The 16,211-nt window shown below is 38.0% G+C and overlaps 2 protein-coding genes across 4 annotated transcripts in view; both read right to left on the reverse strand.

Annotated features, from left to right (window-relative positions):
- RCAN2 (regulator of calcineurin 2) overlaps positions 1-16,211 on the reverse strand; it is a 478,595-nt gene that overhangs the window by 349,605 nt on the left and 112,779 nt on the right. The gene's annotated exons all lie outside the window — the stretch shown is intronic.
- Positions 1-16,211, reverse strand: part of LOC126952680 (24-hydroxycholesterol 7-alpha-hydroxylase) — a 104,957-nt gene that overhangs the window by 46,709 nt on the left and 42,037 nt on the right. For 2 of the 3 annotated variants that reach the window (XM_050787483.1, XM_050787482.1), the window contains exon 8: positions 956-1,089. In XM_050787483.1, the coding sequence (XP_050643440.1) occupies positions 956-1,089 (134 nt within the window). Of the gene's footprint in view, positions 1-385; positions 686-955; positions 1,090-16,211 lie in introns of those variants that run through there. The other variant, XM_050787484.1, reaches the window with a different exon arrangement.

Below are 16,211 nucleotides of genomic sequence, written 5' to 3' on the forward strand. Positions count from 1 at the left end.
AAGGATATATCACCTTGCACCTGTAGAATGGCTGTATCAAAAAGATGAAAGATAATTGTGGAAGAGGATGTAGAGAAAAGGGAACACTTGCACACTATTGGTGGGAATGTAAATTAGTACAGCCATATGGTAAACAGTATGAAGGTGCCTCAAAAAAATTAAAAATAGAACTACCATATGATCTAGCAACCCCACTACTGGGTACATATCCAAAGGAAATGAAATCAGTATGTTGAAGATATATCAGCACTCCCATGTTTATTGCAGCACTATTCACAATAGTCAAGATACGGACTCAACCTAAGTATCCATCAATGAATGAATGTATAAATAAAATGTATACATATATAATAGAATACTATTTAACCTTTAAAAAGAAGGAAATGCTCTTATTTGTGACAACATGAATGAAACTGGAAAACATTTTGTTAAGTGAAACAAGCCAGGAAGAATGACAAACCACAAGTAAGTGTATTTTCACTTATATGTCGAATCTAAAAAAAGTGAGCTCAGAAATAGAGTAGAATGGTAGTTACCAGGGATTGAAGAGTAAAGAAGGGGTGTGGAGGAGGACCTGGGGAGATATGCGTCAAAGGATACAAAACTTCAGTTAGACAGGAGGAGTAAGTTCAAGAGGTCTATTGTATAACATGGTGACTATTCTTAGTAACAACATATTGTTTTCCTGAAAATTGCCAAGAGAATAGATTTTTAGTCTTCTTACACAGAAAACTGATAAGCAAGTGAGGTAATGCATATATTATTTAGTTTGATTTAACCATTCCACAATGTATACATATTTCAAAACCACATGTTGTACAAGACAAATATATAAAATATTTATTTGTCAAGTAAAAATAAATCAAGATATGTCAACCTGAAAAATATATGTGGGCAAAATGTGTACATTTTTTTTGTAGAAGGTTGACTAATTTAAAACCAAACCAAAGCTTACCAAAATTTCAACAGGCTTCACCACTTTTCTAGTAATGACACCAGGAGCTTTTAAACGAATGGTTTCCAAAACACACCATTTAATTAGAAGGAGTTTCTCCAGGTCATCTTCAGACACTTTAATCTTATCTTTGCCTGTAGAAAAAAAATTTTAATGAGAAATAAATAGATAGATTATAGAGGCCAGAAAGTGATTTCATGTAAGCTCATCAACAGAGGTTAGATGTTGCCTCTGACAGCACGTAAAGTGTTCCTATTACTATTACCTATTACAAGTTTAGTTAGTTGCCTATTTTTCTTTATCACTTTCCTCTTGACAAGGTAAAATGAATGGCATAAAAAACTAAGCCAATGTTGATTACTGTAATGTGATGGATTAGTATCCAACTTAGGTTCCCACAGTCTTAAAGCTATCAAGTAGCTAAGATAGTCCCTGTCAGAAAGGTTTTACTCATCTTATTCTTGTCTAAATTCTCATTCCACTTATGTAAAAAGCAATAAAAGACTGACATCAAAAGCAAAGAAAAAGATACGAGAAGGCACCTGGCCTTTTTCTTCTGCCTTTACCCTTTTGAATTGCTTTTTCTTTTTCTTTTCCTGAATCATTCATTTCAAAACACAATTGGAAAAGGGGCAATGGGGCACAAGTATCTGAGCTGGAAGAATGAAGACGCCCTCTAAACACAGGTGCATCAAACTTTCCTAATGGGATGTGCATACTTTATTTGATCCTTAGACTGAAAGCACCTGAAAAAGGAGGGGGCGGGGTGGATGAGGGGCATCAACCAGCAAATTTTGTACCATCTAAAGTAATGGCAGAAACTTTCAGTCAAATTAGACAGTTTAGTTAACAATATTTCAAGCAAATGTTTGCATTTTGAAAATTACTTGAAATAACTGAGATTTCCATTTGTTTTTGACAGTATTTACTTAAGAAAAGTCAACCATGTTGTCAGTTTAATTAAGTCAACGCATTTCTCTTTTTCACATTTGCTTTCAGACCATCTTGGGAATGAGTGGGTAAGAGTAGAACTAGGGTCTCCAGCCATGTCTCTCTTTATCTCTGGATGAGGCTTGTTCAAAAGCAAGCCCATTCTGCAGGAAAAGGTTTGTTGGGTGCTGCCTGGGAAATCTTTTCTGTCAGTATAGATGGAATTCCTAAGGAGTCAGAAGCAAACACCTTTGGTTAGTGGAGTCTAGGAACCTAGACTCCACCAGGTTCTACTAATGCCCATATGGGTGTCCATGAACTCCATTCAACCTGACAGATTGTTAAGTACTATGTAGGGACCAGGAGCTGAGACAGGCTGTACCAGTATTACAATTAAGGCACAGCTCTTGCTTGCAATACACTTAGTCTACTAAGAGGTAACAGACAAGCACACAGTTGACTGGAATATCATGCAGGCAAAGAAACTATTCTCTGAGGTGTAAAATATTCTAAGGTAGTTAAAAGCAGATAGGGTTCACATCCAACTACATGAAAAAGAAAATATTTTGTGAATATCTTTCTCTAAAACTACAAATACGATTAGTTCCTTGCATAGAGTAGACCCCAGTAAATATATATTAAATTAGCAAATGGTCCAACTTCAACATAAGGAGATGAATGGGTGAATATTTTAGGCAAAGAGGAAGAACAAAAGTAAGACTGCAGACAGCATGAGTATATTTAGAAAATGTCAAAGGGCCCAGTTTGCCCAGAAGGTGAGACATATGTGATGGAACAGTGAGAGATCCACTAAGGCCATACTATAGATGATCCTAAATGCCATTCTGGAAAATCCAGAGACTAGAGAATTTGGAAACTTCCTGTCTTAGGCTGAGGGAGGGTTAACACCTCAACAGTGAAACAGTGACATACAGCACTATTCTCTATTAAATTAAGACCTTCTGCTTATTTGCTCAGATCTGAGCAATCTAATATTAAAAGGAGATAGGTACCCTTATGGGATTTTTGTTGTAATCTTTGCAGGCATTGCATAATAAAACTGTTGCTTTTGCTTTTCCATAACAAAGATTGGAAAATAATAAGTATGCCTCCTGCATCTTCACAACTTAAATGCCACAGTTTTTCCAAATTGTGTTCTATGAAATATTTGCAAGATGTCAAATGTATGAAGGAGGAAAAAGGTTCCATGAGCAACCAAATGTGAAAAATGCTACATGTTATTGGTGATTCGCTGGACACACTAGTATATTACAGGCTTTGAGAAATCCTGTAATAAAACAGTTATTTACACTGATATTCCCAAACTTTTTATAACATGGAATCTGTCTTCTACCAGTATCCATACAAGCAAATCATTACCTACATAAAAGATAACTAGTTATATAAATTAGGATACAGATTATTTCCAAGGCAATCCTCCAAAAAAGCAAACTCTGTTTTTAATGTGTCTGAGGATTACTAGCATGTGGTATAAACTTTCTTGCATATGGTGTAATCTTTGAGTAGTTATTAAGAACTAAAAACATGATTACCAACTGAAAACTGTCTTGATATACCATGGAAAGATAGGGGCACCATAAATGTTACTTACTTTACCTTTCTCCCAAACTATCCCAACATTTTCTAAACTAATTCAGAAAAATAATTTAGAAAAGCCATGGTCGGAATTCTTTATTTGAAAAGTGGCTGAGATTTCGCATATGTAACAGACATCATGGCTAAATCAAATAGGCACTTGCTTATTTGGCATTCACTGAAGAATAAAGTGCTAAGGAAATACAAGAAATTTACGTTTTGGAGATCTTTACCATCAAAAAGACTATAAAATGAAAAATTAAAGAAAGATAAGTGCTTTGTCTAGACAATGTTAAAATGAGAAATTCTGAGGTTCTAATTTTTGAATTAGTTTATGAACGACACACAAACTTAGAGTGGTGCCCAATATGTACTAAGTGTTCAGTACAAGGTGATGTTGATTTACTTGTTATTTATTATTACCATTAGTATTAATGTGAACTTAATAATGACTCTTTAGAAACCACACCTTCCTATCTAGTTTTACTCCATAGCTAATAAAGTTATTCTTTTTCCTGAAACCTTTATTGGGAGAAAATTTAGAGATTGGCGTATGGGGTTGCATATGCAACACGAATTGGGTGCCAGGTCTGAGGAATTCCTTCCATCACTTGTTCAATAGATATCTGCAGAGACTGAGACCCTATAGGTAGTTTGCAAGTGCTGAGTATGAAGATGTAGGCCATGTCTCTGGCTCTGAATAGTCTGATAGAGAAGACAGAGAACTAAAAGTGGTTAATGCGATAAGTGCTATCACATTAAAGTGTGCAACTCGCTATGGGAGCACAGCGGTGACAGTGACCGGACAGGGGAGGGAGGTGTCAGAGGGGCTTTTCAGAAGAAAAAAAATCTGAAGAAAAAAATCAGATACACAAAAATAAAGAGCATGTTCAGATAACAGGAATTCAGTATGAAATAGAATCCAGTGTAGCAAAGGACTAGGTCAATCAACTGTAGATGCAGGTCAGAACAGGCTGTCGCACTGGTTCTTGGTGGGTTGGTAATGGATCCGCCCTCTCTTCCAAGGGTGTTCCACTGAGGTTCCAGTCTGCTCATACCAGATGAATCCAGAGATGACAGGAGGTACCTTTCCTGCTATCCAACTTTTGAATGTGCCCCAAGACTGCCAGGTGTCAGTTCTGGGCCCTCTTCTCGTCTCTACATTATCCTCCTGGGGAACTCAAACAACCCTTTTCAATAAAAAACCATCAGTGGACTAGTGACACCCACAATAATATTTTTTGCCTTGATCCCTTTTGCGAGCTCCAGATTATTGTTATCCAATTGGTTTCTCATTGGCTTTGTTTGCATGTCTAAAAGGCATCTCAAAACACACACTGGCCTACACAGAACTCTTCACTTGTCCCACTGAAATAAAGCCTTTTCTCCTTTTGTCTTGCCATTGCACAAAATGGCAACAATGTTTGCTAGCTGCTCAAGTTCAAACCTAGAAATCATCCATGATAATTCTGTTTGATACTGTGAAATAATAAACATATATTTGGTCTGTGGTTCCTAGCACAGAGCTCCTAAAACCTTTGCAATTTCTTGAATGATAGGGGAGAGAGGAGCGTCTTTTGGTATTCATACATAGTAAGCCCCCTCCCTTTTTTTTCAACATGGAGTCTTGCTCTGTTACCCAGGTTGGAGTGCAATGGAGTGATCTTGGCTCACTGCAACCTCTGACTCCCGGGTTCAAGCAATTCAGCCTCCTGAGTAGCTGGGATTACCGACAAGCACCACCACGCCTGGCTAATTTTTTGTATTTTTAGTAGAAATGGGGTGTCGCCATGTTGACCAGGTTGGTCTTGAAATCCTGACCTCAAGTGATCTGCCTGCCTCAGCCTTCAAAAGTGCTGGGATTACAGATGTGAGCCACCCTGCCCAGCCAATAAGCCCCTTCCAATCACACCTGACTATGCTAATGAAGTGACTCTTGGAAGTCGGGGGGCTAGTTGTCAAAGGAACCAACGATGAGATGAGAGGGCTGGAACTGTCAGCCCCATCCCCCAGGCTCTGGGAAGGGGATATGGGCTGGGGATTGAGCTAGTCACCAATGGAGAATAAATGAATCAATCACGCCTTTGTAATGTAGCTTCCATAAAAACCCTAAATAAAGGGGTTCAAAGAGCTTCTGGGTTGGTGAACACATATGCCAGAGGGTAACACACCCAACTTCAGAGAAAGAAGCTCCTATGTTTGGGATGCTTCCAAACCTTGCCCTATGTGCTTCTTCATCTGGCTATTCATGTGTACACTTTCTAATATCCTTTGCAAGAAACTGGCAATAGGAAGCAAAGTGTTTCCCTGAGTTTTGTGAGCCCTTACAGACAATTATCAAACCCAAAGAGGTGGTTGTGGAAAACCCCTGATTTGTAGACAAGTTGGACAGAAGCGTGGATGACCTGGGGCCGCACTAATTTCAATTGGCATCTGAAGTTGGGGAGAGTCTTGTGGGACTGAGCCCCTAACCTATGGGTCTGTGGTAACGTCATGCGGTTAGTGTCAGAATTGAATTAAGTTCTAGGACACCCAGTTGATATCTGAAGAGAACTGGAGAATTGTTTGGTGTGGAAAACCCACACATTTGGTGTCAGAAGTGTTGTGTGTAGAGAAACAGTTTTCCTTTGTCCTTCCTTTCCCTTTTACTTCCTTAACCAATCAGCAAAATTTGTTCTAATTTGCAAACTAAATCCTACTTCCATCCACATGATTCCATCTCCATTGCTACCACTCTTGTCCAAGCCGTGAATATTTCTTACCTGGTCCAGGGTGACAGCCTTCATCATGCTTCCTGTTCCCCCCGGCTCCTCTACAACCCCTTTGTAAATAAGACCAAGTCTGTACTGTCTCAGGACCCACGAATGGCTTCAATACCATTTAGAATTAAATCCAACATTCTCACTTTGGCAGATAAAGCCATATCTATCCCTCTAGTCCCATCTCACACTGAATCCTGGAGGCTATGCGACCTTTGTAAATTATCCAACCTCTCTATGCCTCAATTTGCTTACATATAAAATGGAAATATCGAAAGTATGTGCCCAATAAGGTTGCTGTCAGGATTAAAAACGTTAATATGTGTAAAGCACTTACAACTATAATTGGCATGTGGCAAAATCTCAGGTTACCTGTTGTTGTTGTTGTTATCATTATTATTATTATTATTTAGAGACAGGGTTTCACCATTTTGGCCAGGCTAGTCTCCAACTCCTGACCGCAGGTGATCCGCCCACCTCGGCCTCCCAAAGTGTTGGGATTACTGGCGTGAGCCACTATGCCCGGCCTCAGGTTACTTACTATTATTATTTCCTCTGCCTTTTCCAACTGTTTGAAAGGCTGGATCCCTTTCACCTTTTAGCTCTCAGCTAAAATTTCTCCTCTGCAGAAAACTCTTTCCTGACCACCCCAACTAACATCTCCCTAATCACTATTATGTCATTTTTTTCCCTTATAGGTCCAATTAATACATAAAATAACCTGGGATCCCCCAAATAGGATGTGATTACATGTATTTCAGAAACGTGTTAGATCTATTCTTCGATGTACATCCAGTATCTAACACAGTGTCCAGCATACAGTAGGTACTCTATATAGTTTTATTGAATAAATGAATGGATGGATGGATGGATAAATGAATGCATGTCTAAAACGGTGGAAGGTGAGGTTAATTAGGAAGCTTTCAATTTGTGTAACAGCAATAGGAGGTATGTAGAGAAGTCAAATTTGAAAGACGTTTCTGAGGGAGAAAGTAAAAATCTTTAAGTAAAAAAGATTTAGTAAAAACCTGATATATACTAGAGCAGTGGTTCTCAAATCTTAAGCATGTGTCAGCATCACGTGGTAGGCTTGTGAAAACACAGATTGCAGGGACCCGAAAGTTTCTGACTCAATAGGTTGGATGTGGGGCCCAAGAATTTGCATTTCTGGAAAATTCCCAGGTGATACTTATGCTCCTGGTCCAGGTACCACACTTTAAGAACCACAGTGCTGGACTGGGCGCGGTAGCTCATGCCTGTAATCCCAGCACTTTGGGAGGCCGAGGCAGGTGGGTCACCTGAAGTCAGGAGTTCAAGACCAGTCTGACCAACACGGAGAAACCCCATCTTTACTAAAAATACAAAATTAGCTGGACGTGGTAGCACATGTGGTGGCACATGCCTGTAATCCCAGCTACTCGGGAGACTGAGGCAGGAGAATCACTTGAACCCAGGAGGTGGAGGTTGTAGTGAGTCGAGATTGCACCACTGCACTCCAGCCTGGGCAACAAGAGCAAAACTCTGTCTCAAAATAAATAAATAAATAAAAGAACCACAGTGCTGAATTTAAAGAGGTAGAAGACATCCTTGGATTTTATTATCAGATAGATATATGAATTTTATTATTAGATTTAATTATTAGATATTATTATTAGATATCATCCTTGGATTTTATTATTAGATAATGTTAAATATTCTTAATAATAATATTATAGATATTATTATTATTAGGCTTAAAGCAGTTATTATTGCCAATTTTTAAGTTATCTTTTCTATTTTATAAAATGTAGGTAAATATATTTAGTGGGTAAAAATTATGATTTAAATCAGAAATCCTGACTGAATATGACACTGAAAGCCACTAGCTCTTATTAGCATAAAAATATAAAATGGGGGAAAAAAGCCTTATTTCTTCTTCTGAACAATAAAACTAAATAATGTGAGGATCAATTATGATTGAATTTTTATTTGTCCAGGATTTCAGAAATGATTCAAAATTATATCATTTTTACAGCTACAAAAGTCCGGAGCTTACATGCAGCCGCATATATTGAACCCTATTCTCCTTCTCCCTGTATGCAGCCATAACAAAGGGTATGGGTTGGCAAATTTTGGCCAACAGACCAAATCCAGCTCACTGCCTGATTTTGTAAATAAAGTTTTATTGGAAATGTGAAAGAAAAATAAAATCTCAGGACCACAAATTCACTATGCCAAAGGGAAAAACATTAAGCTGGAACTGCCTTTCCTTTTGTTTCTGAGCAAATAGCTACAGATAAGGCCAGATGGAAGGCCAGAGGTCTCCACAGGTAACTACTCTATGTTTATTTATATCAAGTGACCATTTACTGTGGGCTAGATGAATACACAATTGACTACTCCTGTACCCCCTCTTTCACATATAAAATGTGGATTCAGTGAACACTCATCAAAGACCCAAAAGAATGCAATCGCTTGCCCCTTTTATCTACCCTCCTTCCTTTTTTTTTCCCCTTCCTCTTTCCCCCACTGTCTGTTCTTTCTCCTTTAAATATGGAAGTCCCCAAACTCTCTTTGGAAAAAGCAGGATTCACAAATGTCCCTGTGGTTTTGCATTCCTTTTTCCTGGGCACATCCTTAACCTTGGCAAAATAAACCTCTAAATTTATTGAGACCTGTCTCAGATACTTTTTGGTTTACCCATTTGTTTACACGTCTATGGCTGTTTTTGCACTACAATAGCAGAGTGGTGACAGAGACCTTCTGTTCCATAAAGCCTATATAGTTACTCTCTGTCTTATATAGAAAAAGTTTGTCCCTGCCTAAGGGGCATCAAGGGGACAAAGCTACCGGTTTGCTTCTCATTGTATTTCCTATTGCTCAGAAGTCCAGATTTTATTCCAGTACTTGAATTTTACAAAACTATAAATTCTATGTAGTCTTCACTGTACATATCATTTATATAACCAAGTCAAGTATACAATGCCTAGCATAGTATCTGGATAACCCTGTAAAATATGCTTATTTTACAATATGCTTTCCCTAAGAGGTAGTCTGTATTTTACAAGGAAAATTTCTTTCCCTGAGAAGTAGTCTATATTTTACAAGGAAAATGTCTTCGTTTAGAATACATTATAATCATCTTCGAATTATATTCACATACGCAGAGGGCACATGACAGCAAATAATGATAAGGAAATCAATTCCCTGATACTCAACTTCCATATTCATTCTTTACTAAAACTGATCTGTTGAAGAAAAGACTGGTTCAGTTCTCTTTTCCCACCTCCCCAATACAATCACCTTTTCCTGACTTTACTATGGAATATCTTGTCTCTCAGCCATCCTGATTTTTACTATAGTGCTTTTTCCCTGAGGTAGAAGCCTCTCTTGGGTGCCAAACAAAAGGGCAATTAGATAACGCATGGAACCTAAGGGAAAAGCCCTTGAGAGCAAAGTAAAACAGGCACAGGAAAGAAATACCAAAAGCAGATATGCCTTCTTTCATCTATTTGTCCACTAGTCCTTGCTTACAAACCATGTTTGTCCACCTGATGATCTTAGAATCAGAATTCAAAAGTGAGATGAGTATCACAGCAACACATGTTAACATGTTTATTTGATCTGAAAGAATGAAGTCAGACCTTTTCTGTTAGAAGATAAATAGGATTGGATGATTAGTTTGGTAATAAGAACTGGCTTTGAGAATTAGGTTATATGGCACTTGTTTTTCATAACTGAGTGAACTATAATAAATCTGCAACTTTTGATGTGTATTTTAAATAGACAAAGAACACGTAGAAAATATACCAGGAATGATATCCTTTGCAATTACTTAAACATAAGATAGCAACTATTAGACATCAATTTAAAAATCTGTGAGGGGATATAAAATTCTTCTAGAATATAGGTAACAAATCTTTTGGCTTCCCTGAGCCACATTGGAAGAGGAAGAATTGCACTGGGTCACACATAAAATACATTAACACTAACAATAGTTGACGAGCTTTAAAAAAAAAAAAAAAAAAAAAAAAAAAAGGTCCATGCATAAGTCTCATAATATTTTAAGACAGTTTACGAGTTTGTGTTGGGCCGCATTCAAAGCCATCCTGGGTCGCATGTGGCCTGTGGACCTCGGGTTGGACAAGCTTGTTCTAGAATGTCCTGGAGAAAAAGAAAGCAAGGAAACCACTGCCTAGCAGTATATATGAGAAGATGAAGCCCTGTGTTAGAACCCCTGAATGTCTACGGTGAGACAAAGGGAAAGTGAGTGGCTTTGCACAGGAAGTGAAAGGCAACTGGGGCTTCCAGTGTGCAAGGTAAGGAAGACAAAGCTGGGGATGTCCAAGAACAGAGAGGGCCCAGCTTCAATGATAGGTCACTGATAACCTAGTAGAATGTCAAGGAAAATTCTTTGGCAGATAGGACTTTAAATTTTAAGTTGTTTCTGACTGCAGTGTAATTTTTACTTTCCTTGTCCCATATTTTTAATATTTTAATAAAATCAGCCAACATTAACTTAACACATTGGGAAATAAAGAGCTGGAGGATGTCCAGTGAGGCAATGCAATGCAGAAAAGTGGCAGACATGCAGAAGGGAAAGAGTTTAGAAATTGCAAAATCAGCAAATGCAGGAACTAGGAATCAAGAGAAGGCTAGAAAAAACACAAGCCTCTACCTCTTGCCTCCTCTCCTATTTCTCCCTCCAAAGATAATTAGAAACATGAGATGGGGCCCAAACAATTTACCTTTATTTTAAAAACCAAGCTGGTTCCAGCAAGCCAGGGCCCTTCACAAATGGACATTTTAAATAAATTAGCAGTAGCTTACAATTTAAATTCTAAATTTTACTTTTCAAAAATTTGTTTTCTCTCAAAATCTATTTAGAGCATCTACACTGGACAAATCAATCAAACAATTCCTCTACTTTTTTCTATTTTATTTTACTGCATATAGGATGCAGAAAAGAAATATCTTTCTACTTGACCAAGAGTAGGTGGCAACTAACAGTCAGTTTGTGTTTGAAACTGGATCTGTGAGACTCCAAGAGACTCCACAGTGACCTACATATTGCATACTTCTGGTATTGGAAAAGTTAGGACTCCAGTAATGGTGAAGTTTCTGACCTCCTTCAGAAAAAACATTTTTGGATAAAGTACTCTTATTAAATTAAAAAGGGTAAAAACATTTTATATTACATAATACAAAAATGGAAGCTTGTTTTGAATTGAAAATATTTAAAATTATGATCTATAAATGTATTACAGATGTAGCCTACACTTGGAAAATAAATATTTTGATGAAATATTTTTGTTTCTCAAATCTCAGTGTCATATGAGAAAAACAAAGTAGCATTCTTGGACCATACAAAGAAAAAGAAAAGGAAATACCCTATGTTTTCGAATGATTCTTTAGTGTAAAAGATCTTTTTACTATGACTCTTAGAAACAGCTCTGTACCCATACTGTGCATATTTCAATGCACATCTGTAATTTGTTCTTCCAGCATCGTGACTCTAAAATTAGAAGGCTTCACTTGGAAGAATGCCAAGGTAATCATGAAAAGGGCTACAGTCAGACGGCTGAAGGGACCAGTACAGACAGCAGACCAGTAAAGAAACTATGAGTGATCTGGATTAAAATTGGCACAAACATGGTTAAAGCAAACCTTAGAATGTTGAAAATCAAGTAAAAGAAATGATGATTCTTGCATTCAGAAATAGCAAAAAATGTTTATGAAATATTATATATAGTTTTAGGATTATATACTCATAATGAATGATGTATTATAACACATTCCTATAAGTTATATTTGTTAATAATTATAACAAATTGAAATTCTATTACTTTAGTCATTGATTCACTCAATATAAGTTTGCTCCATATCTGTTATGTGCTAGCCTAAGCACAGGTGCTATAAGAGATAGGAAGGAAATAAAACTAATTTATTGCCCATCTAATGTCACAAATTTTTGGATCACTTCAGTTATTCCTCATAGATATCTGCCAGCTAACTGAGCCTCAGAGAGGTTTAAATGTTCAAGGAGACAAGCTTGAAAGTATCAGAGCAGCCTTCAAACCTATGTCTGTCTATAATGAAAGCCTTCACCCTTGCTACTACGCCACATTGCTTCCTCAAAGAGGAGAAGGAAATGAGAAGCACACAGCCACTGCCTTAAAGGATCCTGGAAACAAGAACACACACACAAAAATACCTGGATATAAATATCTATAAGTTTCATAGAAGAGGATTAAAGTGTCTCTTCTCACTTAAGGCTGAAATTTCAACTAAGCCTGGAAGGATGGGTTGGACTCAGAAAACAAGTTAACTTAAATTCCAAAATTAATCATAAAAATTTCTTGGGCTTAGGAAAAAAAAAGAACATGAGTCAAACACAATCACTAAAGGATGTCCTTCTTTGAGAGATGGCTCCTCTGGCTCCTTAATATTTCAAGCCCCTTCTCCCTACACACACACACACATGCACACACACACGCATATGCATACATACAGACATAGTAAGTAAATAAATAAATGTTTCTATAGCTCTGAAGTAATATTCATTAAAAATTTAACTAATAACTTTGGGAAAATAATCCATGTTTTGAGAGAAAAGAAGGGGAGTGGTTGGCATTTACTAAGTCATTCAGACCTTTGGAAATATAATTTCAAGGAGACTGAATCAGAAGGTGGGATTGCAAAGTGGGGTTGAATACTGAGGAAGCCCCAGTGTTTCTCCAAGAATGAAAATCAGTTGTCTCCTGGCAAAGAGACACATAGAAAGATGAACAAATGCAAATAATAAAATCCTTCGAAGATTTAGAGTGCAACCCCAACACAGTCCACCACCTCTTTCATTACTTTTGAAAGCATGAATTCTCAGTTCTGTTTACTCCTCTGTGTCATGAGTAAGTTCTCCTTCGCAGAGGCTGCCTTTCCATATTCACCGAACAGCTTGTTTAAAATATGTAAAGTTGAAGTGTGTGCAAAAGATCATAGTGCGCATGAAGGAGAATGAACTTGGAATAAACATACATGAGATAATAGATGAAAAACAAACAAACCGATCCAATAACCTTCAGCAATAAGTCCTATCAACATTTGGTCAATAAGTCTGCTCTTCAAATTTTACAATAGTAATTTCTTCAAAAAGTAAAAGCCAAATAATAAAAAATTAGTGTTTATACTGTCATTTCAGAAAATTATGTAATAGTTTTGGAAAATATATAGCATTTCTATGACTTCTACGCAAAAATAATGAAGCAATGACAACAATTCCTGTGAGAAAACTGTTCAGATTTCTGGCTTATTTTCTCAACCAGAGACCTCCAGATAAGATCCTACCAAATCAATTTTTAGAGAACAGAGACAAAGCTAAAGAGAAAGAATAAATAAAAATGTACAGTAGTCAGTATTCCAGAGTGGGAAAAAAGAGACCCTTACATCCTTCTCTTCATTTCAGGGATTTTTAAAACTTCAATAAAAGTAATGTTCAGCAATTCCATTTTTAAAAATTATATATCTACTTTTTAATAAAATATATATTCACTCTTATTGAGGGGATATCTGAAGTAGATAATACCATTCACAATAGGTTTTATTTAGTTAGTTTATTTATTTATTTATTTTGAGACAGAGTCTCACTCTTGTTGCCCAGGCTAGAGTGCAGTGGCACAATCTTGACTCATTGCAACCTCTGTCTCCTGGGTTCAAGTGATTCGCCTGCCTCAGCCTCCCAAGTAGCTGGCATTACAGGCACCTGCTACCACGCCAGGCTAATTTTTGTATTTTTAGTAGAGACAGGGTTTCACTATATTGGCCGGGCTGATCTCGAACTCCTGACCTCAGGAGATCCACCCACCTCGGCCTCACAAAGTCTTGGGATTATAGGCGTGAGCCATCGCGCCCCGCCTACAACAGGCTTTATAACAGTTATTTATAGAGAGTGAGAATGGGCTGGTTATAGATTTGTGGGAATTTTTAGTGAGACGAGTATTTGATGACTTGTCTCCTAAATGGAGAAAACAATAAACCCTTTTGTACAATTATTCTTTTAATTTTGAAAAGAAATACTGTGAAACTGACCTTTGATTACTGAATAGAAAAACCAGTTTTAGGGCTGGGCGCGGTGGTTCACGCCTGTAATCCCAGCACTTTGGGAGGCCGAGGCGGGCAGATCATGAGGTCAGGAGATCCAGACCATTCTGGCTAACACGGTGAAACCCCATCTCTACTAAAAATACAAAAAAAATTAGCCGGGCGTGATGGTAGCACCTGTTGTCCCAGCTACTCGGGAGGCTGAGGCAGGAGAATGGCGTGAACCTGGGAGGCCGAGCTTGCAGTGAGCTGAGATCGCGCCACTGCACTCCAGCCTGGGCGACAGAGCGAGACTCTGTCTCAAAAACAAAAACAAAAACAAAAATCAATTTTAAACTTTTTATAAAGAACCTGATGCCCTTTTCCCTATCTAATTTCCCTTTATTCCTGAGGGCTAAGAGTGAAAGAAATGCCTAGAATTATTCCAGAACTGAGAAACAGAGCAACAGCCTTAGAAAGAGAAGACATTATCACATAATTCATGAATATACAGGTTCATAGAACTAAGATGGATAAAGCAAGGAACAAATGATGAGGCACTTAGTCAAGCACAATACATATACAGACTTTCCCTAACGTGGCTGATGGTGCTTCAGGCTGCACCTTCCCCAGGTAGTGGGACTCACCAGATCACACCCCTAGTAGTGATCAGTGGACACAGAGCAGAACATAACCAAATCACTTTAACTGGGGAGAAATTAGGTTTAAGTGGATTTATAGAGCAGATGTGAAAAGAATAAAGAAGTTTCAAAAGTGTTTCGGAAAAGGGAGGGGTTCCTTTGCTTTAAGAAGGGAGGGTGGTTGGGAGGCCGAGACGGGCGGATCACGAGGTCAGGAGATCGAGACCATCCTGGCTAACAGGGTGAAACTCCGTCTCTACTAAAAAATACAAAAAACTAGCCGGGCGAGGTGGCGGGCGCCTGTAGTCCCAGCTACTCGGGAGGCTGAGGCAGGAGAATGGCGTGAACCCGGGAGGCGGAGCTTGCAGTGAGCTGAGATCCGGCCACTGCACTCCAGCCTGGGCGGCAGAGCGAGACTCCGTCTCAAAAAAAAAAAAAAAAAAAAAAAAAAAAAAAAAAAAAAAAAGAAGGGAGGGTGGGATGGAGAGGTCACTAAGGAGTGAGGTCTGGGGAATAAAACAGGGGTTTGCTTTGTGTAGGAGAGTTGGGCTTTTAAAATAATTTTGATTTTAGGTTTGAGGGTACATGTGCAGGTTTCTTATATAGGTAAACTCATGTGCAGGGATTTGTTGTATAGATTATTTCATCACCCAGCTTTTAACCCTAGCACCCAGCAGTTATTATTATTATTTTTTAATGCAGCTGACAGTCTTCCAATCCTCCAGTCCTCTCTCCTCCTCTTTTTTCCCCCTCACCGCCTCCTTGCCTTTTTCTCCCTCTTGGAGAGTATACAGATCCTCTTGCACATAGTAAGGGGTGACTCTGGATTTATGTCACCTGAAAATATAGATTAGAAATCTATTGGGTACCTAAAATCAGTAAATGTGATTTTCCTAACATCCAAAAAAAAAAATGATTAATCTTTTTTGAAAAGAGTAGAATGAGTCCCTGGAGATTAGTTATGTCTTGTTGCCTCATTTAGAGAGCTCGCAGAAACCTCTTGAAAATGAAGAAAGGAAAAACAGAAGGAGGTCCACACAGGGAAGCTGTGGAGCTGAGGACACATGTGTAAAATATAAGCTATTCCAGCCTTCTTTAACACACAAGGCTTGTGCTATCATTCCAAGCAACTTGTAAGCTTACCGTGCTGAGAGACCCTTCAAAAATTCAACATAAACATCAATATTCTATATTACCTTCCAAATATTGCTTTAACAGAGAAAAATGATATACTATTTGGGTTTGTTGTTTCTTACAAAACTTTTACCTCTTTTG

The sequence above is a fragment of the Macaca thibetana genome, chromosome 4, assembly GCF_024542745.1.
Source record: "Macaca thibetana thibetana isolate TM-01 chromosome 4, ASM2454274v1, whole genome shotgun sequence".
Lineage (NCBI taxonomy): Eukaryota > Metazoa > Chordata > Mammalia > Primates > Cercopithecidae > Macaca > Macaca thibetana.